At 37.9% G+C, this 26,867-nt stretch overlaps 1 protein-coding gene and 1 long non-coding RNA gene across 5 annotated transcripts in view; one reads left to right on the forward strand and one right to left on the reverse strand.

Annotated features, from left to right (window-relative positions):
* The first annotated feature begins 616 nt into the window (after positions 1-616).
* Positions 617-26,867, forward strand: part of LOC103151159 (KAT8 regulatory NSL complex subunit 1) — a 42,902-nt gene continuing 16,651 nt past the window's right edge. For 2 of the 4 annotated variants that reach the window (XM_007571051.2, XM_016681142.1), the window contains exons 1-2: positions 8,184-8,661; positions 11,120-12,590. In XM_007571051.2, coding sequence (XP_007571113.1) covers positions 11,188-12,590 — 1,403 coding nt within the window. In that variant the 5' untranslated portion in view covers positions 8,184-8,661; positions 11,120-11,187. Of the gene's footprint in view, positions 633-3,699; positions 3,770-8,183; positions 8,662-8,720; positions 8,791-11,119; positions 12,591-26,867 lie in introns of those variants that run through there. The other 2 variants (XM_007571059.2, XM_016681139.1) reach the window with 2 other exon arrangements.
* On the reverse strand, positions 16,512-19,896 carry LOC107838541 (uncharacterized). Its single transcript, XR_001664625.1, has 2 exons — positions 17,456-19,896; positions 16,512-17,415 (listed from the first exon to the last, which is right to left on the reverse strand). It is a non-coding gene; the product is annotated as an uncharacterized LOC107838541 (long non-coding RNA).

Here is a 26,867-nt window from a genome sequence, read left to right on the forward strand (position 1 = left end):
AATCTGTATTTATGTTCATCCTATGTCACTTAGCTTTACATATGCATCACTAGCATTTGTTTGAACGGCACTCTGGTCAATAATTCGGCCGCTTTTATGTCTCCTGGCCTGCTTTTAGGGGGACAGATTACTCGACCAGTCAAATCTCACCCCAGCAGTGAGACAATGTGCTAAGCCTTCAGGTAAATGTTCTGAACAAACTCACACGCTGCTGTCGGCTTCGCCTGTTTTAATGTGAAAGGCGCAATGAAAAATAGACGGCACACTGCAGCGCCAAACCTAGGAAACAAAGCATTAAAATAGCAGCTTGTTTATCTGAGTGAAAACACATCAGGCTGGACAGAGAGCAGCTAGCATGCCTACGCTGTAAACAACACTCTTGCTACGCCGAAACGAAAGCAGGTTTTTATGAATGAAGGGGAAGTTGTGAGACTAAAGTGAACATTTTTAAATAAAAACAATATTTTTTGAAGATGAAGTTTCATGTTATGAACTTTCGTACACATTTCCGCTGTACGGGTATTTGCTAAAACTGACATCTGCGGCAGCCAATAGAAAGCCTGGATTTGAAGATGTGGCCAATGGCGATGCTGGGGGCGGATACAATCGGTGGTTTGTAACAGGACAAGCAGGTAAGTAAGATTTTGTCTTGTTATTTTCTTAAAAAATGAGTAACAGTCTATTTGTCAAGAATGACCCTTACTTTGGTTAAACCACTGGTTCTTCTGTTTGAGAAGGCTTCATTTCTATGTACTTTTTTCCTGCCGTATGTACAAATGAAACGGTGTTCATTGAGGAGTCTGTGAGATCGGGAAGCAAACAGCTAACGAATACTAGCATGTTAGCTTTCTAACGTTAGCTTCTGATAAAGTAATGTTAATGTGCCTTTTATAAAATAAAGAAACAGTTATAATTCAATTATTTACTCGCTGTTGTATTAATGTGCCTTTTATTTGATTTACTGTTCAACTCCACCTCAGTGGTGACCATATTCAACATTTAAAAAGTTTTTTTTCATCTTAAAATTTGCAACGGTAACGTTAATGTAGTTAGCCCGTTAGCTTTAGCTTGGCAGCTGGACGCGACAGACTCATCGATTCCACCACAGTCAAAAACTAAACTTTTATGAGATATTCTGTGTGTCTGAAGCCTCAAACCGAGGTGAGTAAAGGTTTCAAAACCACAACAACTTATTTAACTAATTAATATGTTCAGTTTTCAGCAAGGTTTATTTCAGCTGTTGAAATGAATGAATTAAAGCGGAAAGCTGCGGAATTATCGAGGCTAGTCATTAAGTTTCACTCGTGTAGTAAATTTAAAACAATAAAATGGTATCTAAGATGCGTCAGTAAGTACATAAAAACTCATCCAAAACCCATAATAAGTTGAATATATTTAAATTACCACAAGTAAAATAAATATATAATCAAGCTATTCTATTAAACTTTCTGAAGAGTCGTATGTCAAACATAAAATCATGTTTATAGTTTACTGGTATGTTGGTAAATCTGGGGTAATTTATGTCTTTCCAGCTAGTTAAATTTTGCGAAGCAATTGCCTAGCTTATTTTTTTGTAATTTAAATTGGCAATGAAAATTTTATGAGGGATTTTTATGTGGGTTTTATTTTGTCTTTTTAGTGGAAAAATGTCTATTAATTGACTTAGAATAGTCTCTTTATTCACCCAAACGGTCATGCTAATTACTACTACTATTATATGCTTATCATTATTAACAGCTGCAAAAATTTGTTGGCCTTAAATTAAAAATACATTCAGCTTGTGTAATTTTTCAAGTGCATTCTAAAATTAGGATATAATTTATTTCCTATTTTAATTTGAAAATCAGACCACTCATAAAATAATCAACAATACGCTAACATGAGTACTTTAAAATGTTCAATGAAAGGCTATTTAGTTGATATAAAAAAACGTGCTGAAGCTCATCTAAATCAAACCAAAAATTCAACAATAACTATAAAATATGTTAACATGGATGAAAAATAGGTAGGGAGTGATATTCTAGTTATTCTAGTCAGAAGTTCTTGAATCTACAACCCACAAATAAAAAATATTTTTTGAGGTGACATTGCAGCTAGAGGTAATCACCAACCAAGAGATTGGAACAAAAACAAACTTGTTGGTCGTAATATACATACTAAAAGACCGTATTATCAAGTTAATGTACTTAGATTCAAATTAAACATTCATCGTAAAACTGTGAAATATTTCTAAAATGTTTTTTTTGCATATTGGTCCAAAATTTAGGACAGTGTCCTTTAATACATTTTTTGCTGTTGCAATGATTGTGATAAATATTTAATTCTTTGACTTTTAATTGTCTAATTTTAATTAAGCTTAAAGGCCAGATCAGTTGTTTTTGATCTGTTGGTTGATGAAAACTTCAACAGCCCAATCAAGTTGTTGAAATTAGTAGGTTAATTTTAAAAAGTCTACTAATCTTGAGGACCAAATATTTGACATTGTGCCCAGATATTTGGCTTACAGAAATCCAACTTTGTGGGCATTTACTTTATCAGCTGGGATTTTTTGTAATTTCATCCTGTAATAAATTGCTCAAAAACAGAATTTAAGTAAAAGTTATTGTTTTTAACAATTATATTTTATCTTTTTGATGTTATAGTTAAAACATACTATATTGAGTTTCTCTTCAAAATATGAAAAATATGCACAACAACTTGATGGCTTGTGACAAGCTTTACAATCAAAATTGTGGGAGACACGGTGTTCTTTTCAGTAAGTACTGTAATGTGAATGGGCAAAACTTACTGACATCTTGTGGCCAACTTATAAAGTGCAGCTATTACAAACCTGTCTCACATATTACTCTGGAGGAAATTATATCTACATTACACTGGACCTTTGTTCTGTAATAATTAGTAGTGATATTCATCTCGTACAATTACACCAGTAGCTGTTTTTTTGGATAAGGTTCAATCATTTAGCTTTAGCTGCTCTTAAGTGACTAAATGACTAAGCTACCATCACCACAGCTTTTTTTTCCCCCTCCAATGTGCCTTTAGTGGAGGTAAAGTGAAAGTTCTCATTAATGGAACTGATCATTCCATGGTGCGGCTTAATTGCTAATAGTCATTGCAATAGTGAACATTGATTCCCAACATTGTGACGCTCTGTAGAAAATTATTTTCAGTATCGTGATTGTGTATATTTACCATAAATGTTTATTTTTATTATTAGTAGTAGTATTGGTAGAAATAGTTTTTTCATAAATTCATCAATCTTACAAAAATATTCAGATTATTTTGTTTTGTTGTATATTTGTCAGGGAGTGATTGCAGTGGCTCATTGTTTATTTTTGTAACACTTGATTGGGCTGTTGTCAAATTAACTGTCTTTAAGACTCTATTTTTGTGTCATTCAAAAATTGTTCACTTTAACTGTTTATAAAAAAGTTTACAAACTTGCTTTTGATTTTTGGAGTAAAACTACTACCTACAATTTATATGATTTGAAAAAAATATGAATTAAAAAAAAAGATAGTAACTTGTCTTTGTGGCCAAACCACTCAACCCTTTGGTATAACAATAAAGACCTTGAATCATAATATTTTTTTATTCAGTTGAACTGCTTTGTCCTGAAAATGTGTAAATATTAGTTGTTGCTTCATGCTTAACATCTGTATTTATTTCTAATATCTATTTGTTCATTTTATGTTTTAGGTGTAAACTAGTAACTGGATTTATGGTTCGTTGGATTACTACCTGGATTATATCAACAATGGAGTCGAAGGTAATCCTAAACTATTATTACATGTTGCTGTTTATTCTGGTTTGTGTTTCACTGAGACTATTAGGGATGTTATGTCATGGCCGTCAGTCAGTAATGCTCTGCGGATACTGTGAATGAAATGAACGTCCTCTTGGTAGCTTCAGAGCTTATCTCAAAGAAATGGCTTCTGGGGATGGAGCCACATCAGAATGTGTTGGTTCTGGGTATCTCTGTGGAAGTATTTCAGACGACTGAGACGGGAACAATATCTCAGGAAGTGTAGGCAACGCCTTGGAATCCATGAGGGGTCATCAAAGGAGCGTTTAAATCCACCATCTTTGCACGCACTGTTTTTGTAAACCCAAAACTAGGCATGAAGATCGAAGATATTGTTATATTTCTTGGTTAAAACCTACATAGAAGAGAACTGGCTCTAGAGACTGATAGTTTTAGTTCTTGCCCTGTTGGAGTCGAGGAGCTTTCCTTTGATTTTCAGATCTTTTTTTTGTGTATAAACCACTTGGTTTAAACATTAAGAATACATGAGATGTCCCAGATTAATCTTGTGCAACATGTTTTGCCTTGGATAACCTCCTCTGTGCACAGGAAGTCTTAAACAACTGTTTATTTAAAACGACCAAAGATAAACACAAGCAGCTTGTGCAGAAGTCTCCACAGCATGAGACAATTCAAATGAGCCAGGGACTTTAACATGTGTTAAAACTGGAAACCTTATCTCATTTGCAACAAATGTAATATTGATAATGTCTTACTATAGCTTACACGCATTGCATGGGTAGTATTAGTACATATATAAAAAAATAATCAGTCTCATTTAATAAAATATTATATTCATCAGACTAATTTCTATCACAATCTGTTTGCAGGCTTATTTCTCCTCCTCCCCATATCTTGAAAACTTTATGAAAGGAAAGAGAGAGTTATAGTATGATTTTTTAAAATTTTTTATTTCTTTTCACCGTTAATATTGACCATCCAAACATCTCAACGCGATACTCTGGGAATCTTTCTGTTGTTGTTTTTTTCCGTATGTGGACTGTTTGGTGACACGAATGTAGTCTTAGTGTTTTTTTTTTTATTTTTTATTTTGTTTTCAACATTCCAGCCTAGAGTAATGACGTGTTCATTTCTGTGTATGTTTCAGTATGTCCTAGGTCAGATTTTGTGTGTTTCTTCATACTACATTTGTTTATCTTAAAAACAAGATTAGGATTCACTCCCATAAAAATATTCAGCATAACTGTCCATTTGTTTTCAAATATTGTTTTCCTTTAGCAGGAGCTAAAACAACAAACAGTGGAAGCCGTGTTTTTGAAGTTGAGGTTAGCAATTACCTTTTTGAGTCTAAATGACTCCAAGTCTAAAACCAAATTGCTTGTGCAGACTTGATTTGAAAAAGCCAGCCTCAGTAAAGCTGGCAAAAACAGAAGTGATGGGGTGGTGAAACGTCCGCCCGCTAAGGATGAACTGTTGCCTGGTTGGTATAAAACATTGCCGCGGTAGTTGGCACAATTTTGTACGTGGTATGAGTCGGGCATGAAATGACCAAAACTGCAAAGACATGGTGAAGAGGAGAAATGACCAGCAGCTGCAAGATCAGTTTATTTGTGGAGGAATACTTTGAATTCAAGTACCCAGATGCATATAATTAACGCATGATGTGCTAGGTTTAATGCTCCATAGTGTCTGTACGACACTGCAGTTCAGCCACAACAAATCTGTTCAACCGTCTGAAATTTAAACACGGAGGGATCCATCAGTGACTAATACAGGAAGTGACTGGAATTTCCTGAAAACATTTAGTAAAAATTCAAATTCAGGTTAGTTATTGAATAGCTACTCAATATGCTGTTTTTTTTTTGTTTTTTTTTAATGAACTGATAGTCTCTTTTACATGATCATAATTTAAATATTTACGAAAGTAACTGTGTTGTTTATTGGCTATTTCTGATAGGCTGTCGAAGATATAGTTTGTTTGACAGTCTTTGTACGCTGAAAAACAAACATGTCACCCATATTTTGCCCATGATTTGGTAACAAAATCCAAATTTACATTAACTTTGTTGAATATATTTTAAGAGTAACTTTTGAAAATATTCTTTTGAGTTATTTTTTGTATACTGCTAGTGTGCACACCATTTATTTTGCATCACTGTTTAGAGAAATGCATTATAGAACAGAGTGGATGCCCACACATTTTTTTAATATATGTAATGTTATAGTTATTCTAGGTGTCGTCAGCCATTATGAATAAAATCGGAAAACAAATTTGTGTTTAAACACACTTAAAATATTGCTAAAACATTAAGAACAGAAACAAATAAATTAACTAAACAGTTTGGTGGCAGTGTTATGTAACAATAAATCAAATAATTTAAAATGTTGCCAATTCTAATGTCTACATTTATTAATTTAGATGGATGATTAAGATTTTCTTTTAAAATTTGTTCGGAGGATATGGTCAGCTGATGTCTTTTTTCATAATTCAACTCTTTGTAACTTCATTTCGATGAAACAGAGACATATTTTTGTAATGGCCAGTCATAAAGGGTCCAAGACAAACATTGAATTCTTTCAGGTTGAAATAAGTCCCATTTCTTTTTTTATTATTATTTATTTTTGCGTTATTTACCTGGGGAAAAAAAACTCCTTGGGATCTAATGTCGCTTTTTCAATAATGGTTGGCAAAATGGCATTACTATGAGGCACACTATTTATTAACTTTATCATATTTTATGTTTTACTCTGCATTACTCTTCTAACCGCCCAGCAAGAAGATCCTGGTTAAACACTGCAGAGACTAGGCACTAGCATTCACCCCACCACAAACATTAAGTGAGTATAGCGTATAGATATGCTCACTATACGCTGAGTATAGTGAGTACATCTCACTATACTCAGCGTATAGTGAGAATGTATACTTATATAAAAGCATATATTCATTTATATCAGTATAAATGAATATATACTTATTCATTTAGCTGTTTGTGTTTTAAATGCAGCAGTAGTGTTTACAGATATCTAAAAAGGCCTCTACATAAGTAACCACCTTATACAAAAAGTGAAACATGGGCATTTTGAAACAGAAGCTGTTTAGAGAAGTCCAGTGTTGTCTTGGCTCCCCTCTTACTTGGAAGAGAGTTATCTTTTTCTGGGGAGTTTCCTATAACTCTGAGTTATCTGTTGAAGGTTAGATATTAACTAGTCATAACGTCTCAACAGAACCTCGCCCCAAATAACCAAACTATCGCTTTAAAGATAATACTTGGCTTTAATGTTAAATAATTGAAAAGGAAACAGTTTTGGATGGTGCTGCTTTAAAATGAATTAGTTTTAATGTTATTACCAGAGTACAATGCACTTAATCTGTAAGCACAATTACCATTATTAACATACAATGAACTCTACAAATAACTAATTTCAGCCAGCAGGATTTTAAAAGCTGAAATGTTAAAGCAGCTACCAACACATTAAACAGAAAATATGAAAAAATGTATTATATATGTGTAGGCAAAACACATACATAGTACCCATTTAAATTCTTTATTTAAATATGTCAAAAGCCCATATGTAAGAAATATTCATGTTTGGGTTTAATACACATTGTTACAGGTAAATAAACAAAATACACAAAAGCTTTAGTATTTAATTTGAAATATGTTTTTTTTTTCTTGCGTCCTTTTTAATCTGGCACAATTTATTGCACAGGTTTTTCACAGGGAATTAGCAGATATGAAGCAGTTAAATTTGACAATGAAATGTGATTGATACTGTAATTACAGGGTTAATTCAAATCATTAGTCCAGGTGCAGTGGCTTTTATGTCAGAGCTGTTTGGTCCTGCTTGGTGCTGTTTCCTAGACACCATGTGGTGTTTTATTACACTGAAGGGAAAGAGCTCCTTCATGTGGCCACAGGCTACACCTCCACAGAAGGCTGCTGTAGTGGTGGGCGATTCAGATCCTGTTCAAAGTGACATGAGAAACGCGCAGCCTGAGCTTTAAAGGGAACCAGAGCCTTTACTATGGCAGTTTAACAGAAATAAGGATATATGATTGATTATTGAAGAGTATTAACTGCTTTGGTTTAAATTATGAATGAACAAGGTCATTTAACAAGAATAATCCCGTTTGTGTGAATGTTTTGTGGACAGAAGCTGAATATGCTTCAAACTGTTGTTCCGAGAGCATGCGGGATACACGTTAAGCAGAGACAGCGATATTTCCAGTTTAACCAGCAGCACCATCACAGCAGAATAATAAGTGTGAAAGTGACACTGCGCTGTGTTTTTGGGAAGACAATGCCCTCCTGTGGTATCTTCTTTGAGCTTTTCTGTCGGTTCTTATCTGCCTTTTACTCTAGTGGTGAGAATGAGTAGTGTCTCCCGCCTACAGCAGCGCACGCACACAAATACACGCGCGCGCAGAGCTCTTCTATGTTTGTCAGACTCAATCCGACGGAGAGGAGCTAGCCGCCATTTTCTAAGCGTCTCTCCCTAAAACGAGAGAAAAAGCCTCGCGTCAAACCGCCACCTGGATTACCTCTCTCTCGTCGGGAATCTGTTTTTTCGCTTCAGGATTGCCGTGGAATCGCCTACATTTGAAGTAATCGGGGATAGGACGGACTATTTCGCGGCCTAGGGTTATAATATTCGCTGTGGCGGCGAGGCGAGCTGTAGCTCGGTGATTCGCCCATTGCTGAATCCGGAACGAAGCCGAAAGGCTCCGATAAGCGGGCCCCTTTCCGCACCCTGGCTGTGTATTTTTGGAATAATTAATGGCAGAGTGATCGACAAAAGCCCCGTGTGTTGTATTGGTACTCTTGGTTTTTTTCCACCCAAACTGCAGGGGACTGTTGCCGAAATTCCCTCGGATAGTGCAACCTCGTCACGTGGTAGGTTCCTCCTTTTTCTTTGTTAGCGAGCTAACCAGACTGCCTGGGTCTACTCCCAACTTCTCTGCTTTTCAGAGACCAGCTTTAACTACACGCACCGCCCGATTCCCTTCCAGCTTCTGTACGAAAGTAAGGCCATGGACTGGCGCTGTAAATACAAAATAAAGCTACTTGTGTTTATTTCTATAGTCTGATTACAATGCAGACCGTGTCTCCACTGTGCAATCGGTCGTAAAACGTTGTTTAAAACATTTATCAGACACAAAGATGTCTGGTTACAAGGGTCATGTTAGTAGCTTAAATGCAACAGAAGCTTGTTTTATTTTAACTGTGTTTAGCGACGCTCTTATTAAACATTTCAACTCTACGCGTAATTTACTCTAAACTATTATCGCAAGTGCGCGCAGGTTACGCAGGCACTTTATATGTTTACTTGACTAACGAGGTTTACGTAAAACTCCGAAGTTGGTCTCTACCTCCACCAGAAAATAAAAATAGTTAAGTATTAAAGCGACATAACAGTGTGGTCAGGGCATGTGTCGTTTCACTGCAGCTGGCTTGAGAGAGAGACACGCCAGCTTGCCAGCAGGTTGTTTCTTGCATCAGCAGCTTTCTTGGGCTAACGTTAACCAGCAGTGGAGCGCATTAATTTCCACGCAGTTTACAGAGTGACCAAATATTTATCTGTCTTTTCTTGCGTTTGCGTGATCGTTTTTCTGTCTTCCTTTTTTTTGTCTGACACCTCCTCATGATACGAAGTGATCATGCGCTGCCTTTCCGCCTAAACTAATTGAAATTTAATGCAATGAAATGGTGCACACTTGGCGCTGAGGCGCAAAGCTGCCTTTTACGTGCACAAATGCTCTTGTAAACACCAGGAAGACATTTTGATGATTACGTTATGGTTGGCTAACGTTGGATGTGGACGTTTTTTTGTCGCATCTCGCCACACGTTTTTACATAAAAACAACACGGGGAGTTATAGTTGCATCTTTGACCATTTAAATTTCCCACCGTGTTCCCCGGACTCATTTGGCGTGTTTGGAGCCGAATGGGTGTTTTTAGATGGATGAATTGCATTGCATAATCTGCTTCGGAAACACCAACATGGCGTAGTGCGCGCCGACTAGAAACTGCGGTGAAATACTGAACCCCCATTCATCTGAGCATGCAGACGATGATGCGCGGAGATGCAGCTCTTATCTTTTACAATGTGAAGGCAGTCTGTTTGAAAGTTTCCCATGAATAAGCATGCAGCTGGCATGAAAGATATGTTAATCATTCAAACAATGCTCTGTGTCATTAACATTCTCCTAGCAATGCTGCATTTTTTAAAAAAGCATTTTTGCTTTTAATATTAGAGAAAGTGAGATTTAAACATTGAGTTAAGATGAAATGACAGAGCAACCCTGGCATGATGACATCATTTGCTCTGAGATAATGCTGGGCCTAAATCCACCTACTTACATGGCCTGCAAGGAACCCTGCTGTATGCAGACTTGCCAGGGCACATGTAGGGCAGTGGGGTTTGGGCAGTTTGCATTGGTTTCTCCTGTTTCTTTCCTTGCCAGGATTTTTTCTTTTTTTTTTTTCTCTTTTTTCCCACAACCTTATAAGTAAATGACATTGAGGGCTTGTTTACACGTGCATGCTTGTAGTGGAAATTATTTAGTGGCCTTAGCTCAGGTGACTTCTGTTATTCCAAACCTTCCTTTACATCTTATTTGCCCAAGGTCAGTGCGTAACGTTTTCCATTTATTTTTGTTTGAAGTTGGCCCTCTTTAGAATATATATATTTTTTGTTTTTATCAAAATTATTATTTGGTACAAATTATGTGAATAACTTGGAGAATTTATTGAAAGAGAATCTACCTTTTACTTCAGATATTTTGTTTTGACCATGTTTGCTTCACATTGCGTTGGAAAGAAGTAACATTCTTAATTTTTACAATTTAAGTGAAAGTAACCATGTTGGGCTCAGTAGTTTTATTACTTTTACTTTGATTATTGGTCCCATTTAAACAAAACAAAAAAAACAATAAAAAACTTTCTACTTTCTGATTGGGTGTTGGTTAGTAATTTTCCAGTCACAGTGTAGTCCTACCGAACCAGTTGTGCAAGTGTTTTATTTATGTTGTATATAGGTTCAGCTGTGTTCATATTGTTTCACAGTTCTGAAATTAGTATGGAATACATTAGTGTGAATTTGCAAATTTTGTGAATTTGCTTTTTAACTACTTAAAATCTTATTTGTCTTTCCTTTTTGTAATAGAAATTTTTAGCTTCCTTCACATATATTTTGAACTGATTATTGTAGCTGGTGACACTGAAATCAAAATTAAACAAGATGTTCTTGTTGTTTTTAACCTTCCATCCCCGTTTATCGTGTTTTTTTATTTTTTTTTTTATTTGGTATTTCTTTTGTTCTTGTCTTATTCTTCCTCCATGTCGTCTCCAGGCTGTCCTCAGGTGGGGCAGTAAGCGGGTGGAGTGGAGCAGGCCGAGGTGCCCGTCCCTCTGCACTGCATGGCTGCGATGGCGCCCGCTCTCACCGACGCCCCAGCCGAAGCTCACCACATCCGCTTCAAACTGGCTGCCCCATCCTCGAGTCTCTCACCGGCCAGTGCAGAGAACAACAGTAACGCCAACAACATCCTCATCCACAGCAGCGGCCCCGGCAAGTGCAAGGTCGCCTCCGAAGAGTGCCCTCTCGACTTCTGCGGCGGCAACCAGGAACCGCAGGAGCAGCAGCCCCAACCAGACTCCGTGTCCCAGGCCTCGGCCTTGGGCAAACTCCAGCCACTGGTGACTTCTTATTTATGCTCAGATGTGACATCTGTCCCCGCAAATAAGGAGTCAATCAAGCTGCAAGGAGTCCTCATCAAACAGTCTGTGCTGAAAAGCCACAGAATTCTGCCTAGTTCTCTGCTGAACGGTGGGGGAGAGTTCCTCCTGAGGAGGCAGGCAATTGAACTCTCTGGTGGTCAGCTTAAAAGCCTCATGAGTGGCAGCACCAACGGGAGTGGCCAGCCCATGGCACCTGTCAACGGCCTGGCCAAGAAGCTGGCCAGCATGTCAGGCTCAGGCTGCATGGTGGCGGTGAATGGTGACAAGCCTTCCGCCACCACAGACTCTCAGCCCCAGAACCTGCCGTTGGACTCGGAGACCTTCACTGCTACCATATCGGGCCACATCCCGGTGAAAGAAGCCCTCAGACAGAAGCATTCCTCCGGTGCTCCTCAGAACACAGACGGAAATAATGTGGAACCACCAGTGCTTCATTCTGCTGCCCTGTCCTCTCTTAACCATGACAACCCGAACTCAACGGAACAGGTTAATTCAAACGAAGCCGATTTGCAGACGCGTACTGGTCTGCCACCGGGTTCCGACGGGGAGAGGCCAGGCAGCAGCCAACAGGGATCCCCACAATGCACAGCCACACCAGAGCCGCCTCTGCCCTGCAGTTCATCCTCGGACAGCCTCGACGCTCACGTCAGGGAGCGCACGGCCCTCAACAGCAAGCGGCAGGCCGAAATCGAAAGCCGCCTGCAGCGCCTGCGCAAACGTCTTCAGGTGGTGCAGGCCAAGCAGGTAGAGCGGCACGTCCAGCAGCAACTAGGCGGCTTCTTGGACTCGGCTCTTAGCAGGCTACGAGCCGGGAGCCGCAAGTCGGAGGCGGCGCCGCATTCGGCCGCGTGGAGGACCGGGCGGCACTATTCGTCGAACAGCAGGGACGGCCTGGGCCGGTTCCTGAAGAGCGGTGCTGTGCCCTTGGAGCTGGAGAGGCTGTATCTGAGCGGCTCAGCCAACCTGCATTCAGCAGAAAGCGCCTTTGACTCTGATGTAACTGAAAGCAGCTCTGGTGGGGACTCTGACCTGGAAGAGGAGGAGCTGTCCAGAGTGGACATTGAGCAGCGACATGTCAAAATGTAAGTGCAGTGACCTCACACACTTTTTAATTTTTTTTAAATAGCAAAACCTCCTGCACTGCACATGATAAAGTCCAGAACTTACAGAAATATTTGAAGCCTTCATTTTTTTTTTTTTTATTTTTTTTTTAAATGTCTCAATTTTAACATTTTTCAGTCATTTAAAAGTTTTCAGTAACATCTCCCATTACTCATACCTGTCATGGTACTTGGAGCTGCTCAACTGTCAACAGAAAGTCCCTCCATTTCCAAACCTGCAATATGCTACTCCAGCATAGCAGGTGCTAATGGCAATTATAACTGCCTGCCTCAGTTGTGCTCTGGTCAAACTCCAGGGAGGGGTATAGATACAGTTCACCCATGCAGCATGTGTAACCATGTGGGTGGGATCCTGTAGAGAACACACAAGCTTGACTGGACTTAGGGGGGAAAAGAGCTTCCTTGTCATACGATTCTGCCTCCTGAAAAGACCCAGGCTGAAACTGAACGTTCTGTTTATCTTTAGAGCTAATAACTGAGCACCAATAGAACCAGTCTTTTAAATGTTTTTATTTTATTTTATTTATTTATTAAAATCTTGAGATAACTTCAAGGCAGGGGGTCATAGGTTCAAAGGTGTGGTTTTTGTTTTTTGCATGCTTCCTGTTGTAATGTCAGGTCTGTGTCAGCAGGGGCATGGAAATGTGTTGGATGGGAAGTTCACATCAGAGTGCACATCCATGTGTCATTGGAATCAAGAGAGGGAGTGGGCAGTATAGCAGGTGGTTTGGCAGTGTTAATGGAGTTACTGGCCTGAGTGGGATTGGGTAGATTATTAACAAAGTAGCTCTTTATTATCCCCGCTGTGTTGACTTTAAACCTTTGACCTAAATATCATATCCGAACAGGAAGTGCTTATGTGCCTAAACATGTAAGCAATGCAGAGAGGCTTCTGAGTCTTACACTTGATCATAATTTAAAAGATGAAATAAGAGGAAATAAAACTGGAGTAAATCATTTTGACAAATTTCAATATGGGTGGTGTTAGGGGAGAGATTTGTGTTCATTATAGATTTAATGCTGTAAATGTGTCTAACAAATGGGACTCTTTGCGTGACAAGTCACAACATGTTGCTCAGGACTTGACTAGAAAAAATCTAGCTTTGAAGCAGTTTTAAACCCTCTTTTAGCAAGTGTCATGAATTTGAATTACAAAAACTGAATTTAAGATCTGATTATGTATTTTGAAAATATGAAAAATGCTCAAGTATCTGACAAAGTTTATACTTTTTTAATTCAGTGATGTAAGTTTCTAAAAATGCATCTCGAAACGGGGAAAAAAAAAAACAACAAGGAGTTGTTTATTATTATTATTATTAAAGGTTTAATTAAAAAGTCAGTTTTGCAAGTCATTCCAATTCTGTTCTCCTACAGTGACCTTATATAGTTAGCTTTATTAATTTGGTTTTGTTATGATCTAAAAGTGGAAGTCATTACACTGTTTGTCTTCTATTCTTGTCCTGGATAGATTTACATAAGATTTTCCCCACAGAGGTTATCAATACGTATGTAAAGTTGTTGTTAAATAGCAATCAAATTTCTCCCCCTTTGGGAATTGGATTATTAAATGTGTGATTAGGACAGACCAAAGATGATGAACAATTGATGCTTCTATTTGATGTTACATTTTATTTGTGAAGATTGGCGACCAGAGTTGAGAACAGACGCATAGTTAATTGTAACATATTTTAAAAAAAGTAGTTATAACTGATTAATTGATCTAAAGTTACTTGCTAGGAGAAGCTTGGCTTTTAAGTTATTTTTAACACTTGTGTTGTCTTATGGTATGTTTTTTTTTTATTGCTCTCCTAGTAAAACATTTCTCATTACAGCAACCAGGTGGTAATAAAAGCATTGCATTATTTGCCAATCACCATGAAGCTGCAAAAGAACAATCTAACTTTTGCCAAAGGCTTTCAAATTAAAACTTACATCCTCCTGGGGAACAGATCATCAAAGTAAAGGAATTCTACAGCAGTAACATGTTCTGCGTTATCCCTCTTTTATGAAAAGTATTTCAGTGCAAACTGTAATTTATTTCCTTGAAAATAACTTCTTTTTCTGTTCAGTTTTTCAGTGGTCGTTTTTTTTTTTTTTTTAGAAAATGTCAGCTTTCAACAGATGTCATTTTGAGGCACATACTGATCAAATTCATTTACAGAACTATATAGACAAGTCAATATGATCGCATAGGCAGATTTAGATTTAATTACATATGTTTCATTTTCAATTACACATGTTTCAAGTCAGTCTTAGTTATCTGTACAATTTTAACTATACAAGTTTATAAATCTAAGGAGATCCTGGAATTGGCATCGTGCCATTGAATAAGCAGCTTACCCTCCTACTGAGAGTTGATTTTAAAAAAGTAAATTTTTATACTTCAGTTGGAAAAATGTTAATGGATCAACAGACAAGGCTATATGTCCATTAATACTGGTTGGTCTTTTACCATCCAGTATTAGCATTATTCATGTACTCATGCACATATTCAGTGGCTTGAAAGCTGAAAAGCTTGGGAATCAGTTGTAGCATCTCGCTCTTTATATACGTATATGCTGCTATTAAAAGTTTAGCCCCAGTGAGACAAATGCAGTTTTTAGAAAAGTCCAAAAAGAAGATGACTATTTCCCTAGCATACTTTCTAAACAAACTTATGAGAAGGAATATTACTAGTATGAAGGTTGTAGGTTTTTGTTGCTGTCTATAAATGTGACCACTCGCACTATGTCTTTTTTCATATTTATTGAAGTGGATCTTTTCCTTGTTGCTTCTATTTGCTCAGGAGTTTATTTCTCATCGCAGCGAGCATGTCATGGTTTCTTCCTGCTTTTTTTTTAACCATAATAACTTTCTAGTGTCCACCTTTTTATAACAGCTTTACTGTCGAGCAGCGAAAGCTTCCTGAAACTTGGTCTCCATTAACATGCAGTGACTCAGTTTTCCACTGATTCTGTTCCAAGAATTAGACGTTGGAGCAGTGAAGAGCTCTGCAGTTAGATGCAACGTTTGGCTATGGTTATCTGTATTGCAGTAGATCATGTGTGCTTGTGTAAGACGCTCTTTTGTTTGGGGAGGAAGTAAAATCGGTTATTAATCAGTGACTGGATGCTGATTCTGTTTTTTTTTGTTGTTTTTTTTAACTGTATTGTAATCAGCTACTTCCCCAAGTACTGTTAAACCCAGTCAGTTTTTCCGACCTAAAGATAATCTAAAGCTGCTCACGACTAGTTAAAACTTGCTCTTTGAGAGTATGGGAGTGTCACCGGTTGTTGGTATCTGTTATATAATACAACCTGCGCTTTAATAAAAACAAAGACAAATGAAATGTACTGAGTTTCTTAACGGAACTGAGCTTTATGTATGATGTAAACATTTGACATTTTCATTTGACATGGAAGATGTGAAGGTTTGAGTTTTATCGAGTGAAGTGAAAACTAAAGTTGATGTCCCTTCCTGGAGGTAGTGATTCAACAGGTTGGAAACTGGTTCTCGGCGCTGTTCAGCCATGACTCTTTGTTAACATATTTGTCTTCTAGGAAGTGAGGCGTTTGCTTTTCTGAGACTATTGTACCACATTTTTCTCATCTAACATTTGGTCTCTGTTAACAATTACCGGCTTAAAGGGGCTACACCACTAACTACTAACATTTTTATGTTTTCAAGCTGCAGCCTCCTAATTCTTTTAATGCCATTTGGGTTGACAGCCGTGTGGTAATGTAACCTGCTTGCTTGCTTGGCCGTGTTGCTTCCAAGTAATCCTGTTGGCCATGCTTTCTCTATAGATGTGCTTTCCCATATCTCAGGATTGGTGTTCACCCAACATCTGTTGCAAACTTAAGTTGCAAGCTTTTTTTCTTTTTCTCTCTCTCTCTCTCTTCTGATTGGTGTTTGTTGTAAATGAGAGATCCATAATGGGCCTGAACCAGTTGGTGGGTGCTGCTACTTTCAGAAATTTATGTTAATGGCATTCTTTGCTGGAACCGTAGAATAAGTTGTCCTCATTAGATTAAGCATGTTACAAGGAGCACGGTGCGTTCTGTGTTCAGAAACGAGTGGGCACAGTTTCTTGTTTCTGAGGCAACAAAAAAATGCTCATCAGGAAATATCAGATCTTACGTAATGGCTTATGGAACAATAAAAATATCAGAATTCCTGTAATCTGATCATTAAAAAACAAGAGTCCTCTCTTCAGTATTTAAAAACCCCCAGATGATCTGACGATCCGGCCAATGTGCTGCTTGTATGATCTGCAGGGTAATTGGGGCTACAGCGTGCCTTTCATGCTTATGGCTCAGCATTACTCTGCAGTCTGAGTCACTTAGCGGTGTTGTTCCTTCCCTTCATCGCTGCTGTCCATGTATGTATGCAGTCGAGCGCCTTTATAGGTTTTTGTTCCACTTGACACATCTGGATGTGTTTAGCTCGACCCAAGTTCCCCAACACAAACCCACAGGCGTTACATAACCCCTCTCTTTTATGTAATGACTGCTGCAGCTCTCCGGCTGAATTTGCCCTCTCTCGTTTTTCCTGCCCCACACCCTGTCCTGCTGGTTGGCCTCATCCGTAATCCCGGTTCCCGAACGGTTTCCTCCTCAAGATGACTTGAAGCAGCTGTCCTGTGAAAGTCCAGATGGAAATCCTGACATATCCATCTTGACCTGGAAAAAGACAATTTCCAGTCTTGTTAATGTTTCAGTTGAGATAATTTTTCAGCTGTGTAAACAAGTCTAAAATTAGTGACTGTGGAATAAAGAGAATAAGCTGATTTGTATTCATTTAGTTCCTCTTAATGAATACAATTGTAATAACCAATTAGTTATTACAATTTGGTAATAACTAAATTGTAAATATGCTTGCCCTGGTAACACGTTTTGTTGCACGATAAATTAGCCCAGAAATTATTGCGATAAACGATAATATTGTTTTGAGACAATTTTCAAGTAGTGTATTGATAATGGCATAATAACTGAAGTTTGCCTTATCAAAGCCTAATGAACCTCAATTTTCTACAGAACACTCCACACTGGTCCAGGAAGACATTTTCAGTTTCCAAAATAAAACACAAGTAAAAACAAAAAAGAAAAAAAAAAAAACTTTGTGTATAACCTTTGATGTGAGTTTATTTTTATTTTTTTTTTGTAAAGTTGGACCGAGCAGAGATTTTGTGGCAGATATTCAAGTGCTGATTTTGTAAAGCTTCCAACTGCTGGTGCTGATTTTAGCCTCTGATTTTTAAGATCTATAAATAACAGTAAATTACATTTTCACCAAGTGAGAGGCCAGTCAGCTAAGACTTCATTATTTCAAAACCAAGACAAAATGATTACAGTTGACCTTTGATACCAACTTAAGGATTTTGCATGAGCGTTTAGAACCATTAGTGGATTAAACTTTACTGACTTTCTGTGTCTTTCTTATTGAGTTAGCAGACCTCTGCCATAACTTTGAGATTTCCAAAAGGCTGCCAACATTTCCTCATCCAGTTTGTTCTGTTCTAGACTGAAGCGGAGTAAAAACTATGCAGCTTTTTCATACTACATTCTTATTGTCTTTTGAAGTCTGTATTGTAGCAGCCAACTTTTGCCTCCAAGAAAATAGTTTCCTTTCTTGTAGCTTCTTGCATATTTTATGCTTCCTCTGACATCATTTTTAAACAACCCACTGATATTTCAACACCGAAGATTGTTGGTGCCATGGCAACCTGGAGGAGTTTAAGCATAATGTATTCAACAATATGTTTTGGTTTTTTTTATCTTCCTTTGGCGTCAGAAATGTGCCACAACTTTTACATTTTCTGTAACCCTATTTTCTTCCAAGAGTCTGAAAGAAAACATCTCAGGCCTTCAGCTTAGTGTTTGCAAAGTTGAGATAAAAATGTAACCTCCTCGTTGCAAGCCTTGGCAAATGCATCAAACTCCTGTTAGATTGTCATGGAGCCAAAAGCAAAGCCTGCAGAAGTGACCTTCACAGTTGGTAGCACTTAAACCTTTAACAATGTGTTTGCGTCAAGCTGCAGTGAGACCCTCAAATTGCTGGTTTCTATCAGTTGTCTGACGTGTTTCTTTGTACTAACAGAAGTCACTTCATGTAAAGTTAGTTTTATTATGGTGTTTCGAAATAGTTGACCAACACTTGAAATCACTGCAACAGAGAAATGAGGTAAGAGGTCAAGGCAGAAGGTGCGTCTGCTGGTTGGGGAGCTTCACAAAAAAAAAAAAAAAAAAAAAGACTTTAAAGCTCCACTAGAAGAATGGCGATTGTGCTCAGTGCTATTAGATGTGAGCAGAGCAGTAAACAATTTATTTTGAGGGCACCAAAAACAGCTGTTGTGGTCAGCGTTCCTGCAGTGTGTAATTTCATTCAGGGAGCATTATTCTGCAGGGACGTGGTTGTGTTGTAGAGATTTTTTTTTAATCTGTTGAGGAAAAACAAAGCTTTTGCTAATTTGTAAGACTCTGATGAAAGAGATTATTCAAATAAAAAATGTGGCCAAAAACTCTTTTGACACAAGACGTTGGAGTTCAGTGGTCACAAGGAGAGCCGAGGAGCAGTAATATGAAAACATGCGACTGGTACGCACTTTTGTTCTCCTCAGGGAAGCATTGATGACAGTGAATTTTTACTCATAAAAGACGGCAAGGTTATAAGAGTGCCAGCTTGTTCCCCACCACCCAGCTGGACTGCTGGGACATGAAGTGAGTGAAGAAGGAGGCTTGTACACAAAGTCACAGCTAACGGGAGGAACCCTCTGACTCACATTTAACAGATGAGGGCTGAACATGTCAAGTGTAATTTAGGCAAACTACAAAAGGTAGAACTGTAAATGCAAGCTGCCCTTGAACTCAAATTTTAAAAACGTTTGTGACGTATGGTAGCTCCAATCTGTGAGGAGCAAAACCTTTCATGGTTATCACTGGATAGCTACATATTTAATCCATCTATATATGCAGCTGTGAAAACACTAGTAGATGAATTATACTGATGTATCTTATGTTTTCAAAGCACATGAATACCTGAGACTGATCCAGATCTTTTCTCATGGAGAGATTTTTGTTGTTATACTAATCTGAGTATCTGAGTAATCAATAAGAGTTTCAGTCTGACGTTTGAATTTACTCGCAACACAAGGCTGGAAAATTCCTTCACCCAGCTTAGACGTTTGAAGTAGGGCTGCAGCTAATTATTAAGCTGACAATCAGTTATCCTATCAATTATTCTGACAACTAGTTGGATTAAAAAAATTGACGCATTCCGTAAATTTTTAATTTTACTGCGCAAGTTTATTTTATACTATTGTAATATTAGAAATACATTAAGATACAAATTCCTGTATTTCTTTTTATAAATAAGAAATGGGGATGTCACAATCAGTTTTTTTTTTTTTTGCCTCTGTCATTTTATTTTGAGTATCGGCTGATGGCGTCCTAATCCGATATTTCAAAAATATTGTGGGGGAAAAAAAATAAATAAAAATAAACTTTAACTGTAATCTAGAGCGGGATCACTGGCAGTTTTTCACATTTGTGTTTCCATTCCATTATTGAAACAAAATGGGTCTCTCTGCTCTACTGCAGTCACAGTGACTGACTGCAAGTGCTCTCTGCAGCGTAACTGCAGTTCTGTTGGTGTTTTCTCACTTTATCTCCAAAGTATCCAATAAAACAGAGACTGTTGATAGATTTGTCACTAGTCACTTTTTTGATAAAAAGTTGCTGGAGGGTCTGGAAAGTTGCTAAACACAGTGACGTCGTCACTAAGTTGGGAAAAATGCTCCCACTCCAAGCTGCTGATGTGCTCTGCTTTACGGCAGCCACTGCTGCAAAGTGCTGAGATTGTGTTGTTTCGAGATGGTCTGACTCTGTACCACCTCATAACTGTAGATAGTGCTATTCTCGTTTTGTTTAGAGTAAATGCAAATGTTTATTTGATCCCTGACCGGGATGTGACGTCTGATTCTGATCCAGTGTGAAACTATGTGACCAGGCTGAATTTCAGGTCACATGGTCGGATCAGGACATCCGTAATTGTTGATGCCTAAAATTAAATAATATATTTTTCCTTTAGTGTACACTTGATCATTTGTAGCAAAGGATACATCCTCATCTAAAAAAAAAATACTTCTGACATACAAAATCTGAAAAGTGAAGTCCTTTCTGCTTGACTTGACATCAACACAGTTCAGGGCTAATCATTTTTTTTTTTTTACCATGAACTGATTAATAATTGGATATCACAAAGTGTTAGAGATTTTTTTTGTTTATTTATTTTAATGCCGCTTAAGTAAGGAGTTGTGGGCAGAACATATTTACAAAGGGCTTTTTTCTTTTTTTCTACCTTAATATACAATAACCTTAAAGCCAATGTAGTTTTTGTTTTACTATAAGTGTGTTGTTTTTTTCACCAATTGACTTTGTTTTATTCTGTATATTGTTTGAATCTGTACACTCAACAATTAACAATCGATTCCTAAATTAGTTCGCAATTATTTCAATAATCAAGTCATCACTGTTGATCAGAATAAGCGTTTCAACTCTACAATGAAGTAGTTAAAATAGCAGTGAGAGACTGAAGGCTTTTCAAGTCCAAATATATCAGGTTGCAGGCAAACTTAACTGATGACCTTCATGTAAATGTCCCACTTGAAAATTCAGCTTTGCATTTATAACGAAGCCTAAATAAATGCCAACTGTCTCATGATGCATGACAAGGCATGGGGCAGTATGTGATTCTGTATTGACACAAAGCAAATTTACTTTTTACACATAACCAAAGCATTAATAATTCCATTATTCCTGTTGCTGTAAAAAAAAAAAAAAGCTGCATATTTTGGCCATTTTGCTTTTTATAAATCAACACTGGAGGTACAGAAAGCTGATATTACTGGTTTAATTAGACTGTTTGATAGGGCAGCCAACCTGTAGTCGGTTGCTTATCAGATTTACTCCTCTTTGCTTGCAAAGTGTTGTTTTAAAACAGTGTTGCCTTCAAAATAGTGTTGGGTGGCACTCTGTTAGTCACCACAAATGACTGTTCGGTTTTTCTTGACTATAACTTTTTCCATAAAAGCCACATTTATTTGTCTTAATCTGCCTTACGCTGTCAGAGAACTTCAGTTCTTTCTCTAGTTCTAAAAACTCTTGCCTTTAAAAACCATTGCACGCCATGATCTCTGAATCTTGCCAATAACTTTACTTGTACATACTTTGAAGGAATGCCAAAATACAGTGATCTGTCTCTATCCTACTTTATCTGACATCAGAAAGTTTTTTTTTTTTTTTTTACACTTACAAAGCTTTAATGTGGGAATACTTTGAAACTTCATTCTTTGGGTATACATTTTGAACCTCTCAGTTATTTTGTTTTTAATTCAACAATTAATGAAACCACTTATACTACTTCACACATGCAACAACATGTAATGTTTGCAACATGTTGTTTTAGATAATGTTGCTCTGAATTTTGGCTTGTAAAGACTTGTCAGTTGATGCAACACTTTCCTTGCATAGCAACATACCATCATTTGTTTTTGTTTTTTTTTCTCTGTCAAAATGCAAAAACCTTAAATACAGGTACATCTACAAAAACGTAATATTGTACAAGAAAAGGTAAATATTTTTTTCCTACTCATTTCAGAAAGTTAAACTCATAGATTTATTACACATAAAGTGGAATATTTCAAAATTCGTTTTTTCATTTTGATTGTCTTGCTGACCATGGAAACCCAGCATTCAAAGTCTCCAAAAAAAAAAAAAATAGAATATTGTTTAAAAAAAAAAAAGGTAAATATCGGTGCCACACCCAAATATTTAGGGATTCATGAGCCTCTAAATGATTTTTATCTGGGTTGGTGATCACACAATCATGGGGAAAACTGCTGACTTGACAGATATCCAGAAAACTGTCATTGACACCTTCCGCAAGCCATGCTAAAGAAGCTGGTTTATGGCGCTAAGTCCAAGCATATTCATCGGAAGTTGATTGGAAGGAAAAACTGTGGTAAGAAAATGTGCAACAGCAATAACCACATCCTTGAGAGGATTGTCTGGCTAAATCCATTCAGGCTGAGGTCTGAATGGAAAGAGCCATTACGCACAGGTGAAGCCTTCACCTGGGACACAAATGTTGCCTCGTATCAAGTCACTCCTAAATCAGAGACTGCACTGTTGCTTTGTGGTTGAAGGTCATATTTTCATTTGGAAATCAAGGTCCATGAATCTGGAAGAAAACTGGAGGTGCAGAATCCTACATTTCCACGGTCTATGATTGGTTTTATTCTATGTACTGTGAATCTGAGTTTTGCTTTCTGAAATGAGCAAAACTTATTTCAGAAACGGCAGCTGTAGAGACTGCCATCAGTGCTTTGTGTGCTGGAGCTGGGGGAGGAGAGCACATCCCGTTTAGAGTGGTGGTAGGGGTGTTGAGCAATCCCTCCTCTTCCTCATTCTTCTCTGCGCCTCTGATGATTGAGGTGATTGGATGTGTGATGTCCTACAAGTGTTCATATTTCAAAACATTTTGAAATTCAGACTTTTTGAGATGTCCTTGTGTTTTTATGTATTCTGTGTATATTTGCTCTGTTTTGTGGTTATAGAGTGAAAATCGATCAGGGAAATGGCTTCAGGCCTAATGCATAAAGAAGTAATTCATGTATGGGAAAACTGAAACTTTACATCTGGAAACTTCTCCTGGATTGATGATTTGTGGATTATCAGTGATGTTTCTGTGAGCTGCTGTCACTCAGGAGACCTGCTGGGTTTTGGCTCAGATTTGGGCCACGTTTTTCAGGATCAGTATAGCGTACTGGTTCCCAGTGACGGACCACATGTGCGCTGCATCCAGAGAAGCGCCACGCTGCAGAATGTGCTGACAGCCAGGAAACGGCAGCTGTAGAGACTGCCATCGGTGCTTTGTGTGCTGGAGCTGGGGGAGGAGAACACATCCCATTTAGAGTGGTGGTAGGGGTGTTGAGCAATCCCTCCTCTTCCTCATTCTTCTCTGCGCCTCTGATGATTGAGGTAATTGGATGTGTGATGTCCTACAAGTGTTCATATTTGACCACATTCAAATCCAGACTCTGCTCCTTCCACTTTCATCCGTTTAACTCAGAGACGACTAATCACTCAGGTCTACTACTGTACTAAGACTCGAGGCCTTTTCACCAGCAGCTTTGTATTTTTGTCTTTTTGGGAAATAAATTATTCAACAACAGTTGAATTTCCAGGTGGAGGTGATAGAGCTGTAAACAACTGTGTACATCAGCTGGCAGGATATGCAGTAAAATGTATTTGAAATTGATGTGCTTTGAACTGAAAATTTAGTACAACGTTCAGTCACCTTCCTAAGGCTGTAGAGGGCTTGTGGTCTGATTTGTGAGTTAAAATGTAAAAGCAAAAATCAAAACTAAAAATATTTGTCTGACATTCATATTTCACTTCTAGACCATTTGCCTGGTCAGTGTGTGTGTGCGTGTGTGCGTGCGTGTGTGTGTGTGTGTGTGTAAAAGAACAAAGACAATACAAATGACTCATAAGTTTGCCAAAAGATATGAAGCCTGAACAGAAGCAATAAAACTGTCCATCCATACATGGTTATCTACTGAAATAGGTTTAGAATCTCACTGATCTAAACGCTATTTTTTCCAGGTAATTTCCCCTAAAACTTAGAAAGTCTATCTTACAAAGACGATTTCTTTTAGCATTAATTTAATTCAGTGGTGTTTCCAGTTAAGTTTTTCTTTGACAAACATTATGTACAGGATTGTCAAAATGATTAAATTATTGTCTGGCACGTTTGAGTTTCTGTGTTTAACCATGGCCTCCTACTTAAATTAGTGATAAAATAGGACCTTTTATTCAAAGCATTGTGTAGATTCTCATTAATTGCACCTTGACAGTAACAGGTTGGCCTTAATCCTCCTGGGCCTAAATTTAATAGGCTGTCCCTTGAGACTTTGGTCCATATTTGACATGATGGCTTATCACAGTTGTTGAAGGTTTGTCAGCTGCACAATGATGTGAATCTCCTGTTCCATCACGTCTCTAAGGTGCTCTATCTGTATGAGATCTGGTGACTGTGGAAGCCATTGTAGAACACTGAACTCATTGTAGTGTTCAAGAAACCAGTCCATGCCACTAAACATTGCTAACAAGGATGTTGCAGTTGAACTGTAGACTCATCGTACCAGGCAACGTTTCTTCCAATCTGTTGTCAGATTATGGTAAACCCGTGTGAACCTTAGCCCTGGCGTTCCTGTTCTTTTGTTGTAGCTAGTCTGCTTCAAAGTTTGCCTGCAGCCTTATAAGTCGCTGTTTCCACATGCATTTGTTGTAATGAGTAGATGTTTCAACTACTGTTGCCCATCTGCCAGATGAAAGGAGTGAGAAAACAAGAAGAAGCATTTTCAAAGAAAAAATGCTAAGTAAGTTCAATCCTTTACCTCCTTATCACCTCAACTCATGCTGAGTCTGTTACCATTTGGCTAGATGTTTCTTTTTTAACTTCTTAGCAGCTGGTCATTTTTAATGGACAAGTGGGATGTAGTTGAGGGTCTGCTTACATGTAAGTTTGTGGTTAGTCTGCTAATGAGCTTTCACAGCTGATTTTAAAAAAAAATAAATGTTTGGTCTTAGTCTAGGCTTGGTTTTGGCAGGTTTGACTAAAACTCTGCTAAATGCATTAAGTTGCTACCATACAATTTGATGGGTTTCTATTTGTGTTCACAAGTAAGTGTACCTTATGTAGTGGCCAGTAAGTGTTCTGGTATATTTGTATTGGCTATATAAACATGTTATGCAAAATGTAGAAAGACCTATACAAGGTTTCCCCCAGAAAACCTGCTAAGCCTGGTGGTTGGAGCGCTCGGGCAGTGATTCACCCAGCAGTCCATTGTGTTTTTGAGTTAAAAATGTTTAAAGTTAACAGGAAATTTGAAAATATCACTTGAAAATGATGTGTTGTTGAAAGATTAGAAGATTAATATCTGAACACCAAGTATAAAGTCTTAAAAAATGCAAACAGTTTTTAAAACTTAAATAAATAAGCAATGCTTAGCCTGGCAGGGACACAAGTAAAGTCTGGTGGCCCGCCAGGCTTATAATACACTGGGAAAAACCCAGTGTATTAATAACTATTACCCGATGACCAAGTGTGTTTGCAACCAAAGCTTTTTAACTAAACCCTGACCTTGTAGTAAAAAAATCTGTTTATCATTCCAAGCAGATTTGCTACCTCAGTTTATATTCAAATTCTTCATCTCTATATTCCTCATTATAAAATTACATTTTGCTGTCAATGTTAGACATTTGCCACTTTAGATTAAGAATGAGCAATGTCCTTTCACTACTTTGTCATTTTTCATCCTCACCAGTAACAGTACCAAGTACCAAGTTGTTTCCCAAATCACTTCAGTGCTTCTCAGGTCGGATACAGAAATCTCAATTAGCTATTTAGCTTTAAATGACATTTCCTGCCTTGGATTGTGATGGTTTCATGTGGTGGCCCTGGCTTTCACCAAATACAAACACACTCACCTATTTTAAGGTTAAACGATGAAAACTTTGATCATGGTGATTAAATCAAACTAAATTTCAAGTATTTTAACGTTCAACAATATCATAAATAATCCTGCTTTAATCAGCGGTTGCCAGGGATTTGTTTTTTCCCCCCAACGTATGAAATAAATCATGTCTTTGACCCTCTGACTGTTGATGACAACCCTGGTTTCTTTATAGGCAGGTCAATGCTGCTTTCTGTTCTCTCTTCAGAAGTTTAAGCTCACATTATTCTGTTTCAGTATGAATTTCTGTGATCATTTTCCAGTCCTCCCCCCCTCAGGGACTTTGCACCTGGCTCATTCTCCTTCTGTTGCCTCAGATGTCCACCCAGCTCTCACTGAATCACACCATAAAGCCAGCAGCTCCACAAACCCGAACACACTTCAGCCTATCGGTTTTGCTTTGGAAAAAGGCTCCATGATGACTTATGTATGTTAATAAACCACCTTTAATAGTGCACCTATCTGACGCGCCGTGTGGTTGCCTAGGATTGTCGCAGTGTCTGTCACCCTGTAGTTTGTGAAAGGAGAGCATGACTGTTTACCTCAGCAGAACAGGATTAAGTCTGTAGAAGAGCAAAAGGAAGTGGTGCTAGCAGGAAATACTGCAGCTGAATTGTTAGCTGTTCTCCTTGATGCTGTGTTGCAGTGAAACGAGTCATAGATGGGCAAATGTTGCAGTT

The sequence above is a fragment of the Poecilia formosa genome, unplaced genomic scaffold (genome assembly GCF_000485575.1).
Source record: "Poecilia formosa unplaced genomic scaffold, Poecilia_formosa-5.1.2 Scaffold7, whole genome shotgun sequence".
Taxonomy (NCBI): Eukaryota; Metazoa; Chordata; class Actinopteri; order Cyprinodontiformes; family Poeciliidae; genus Poecilia; species Poecilia formosa.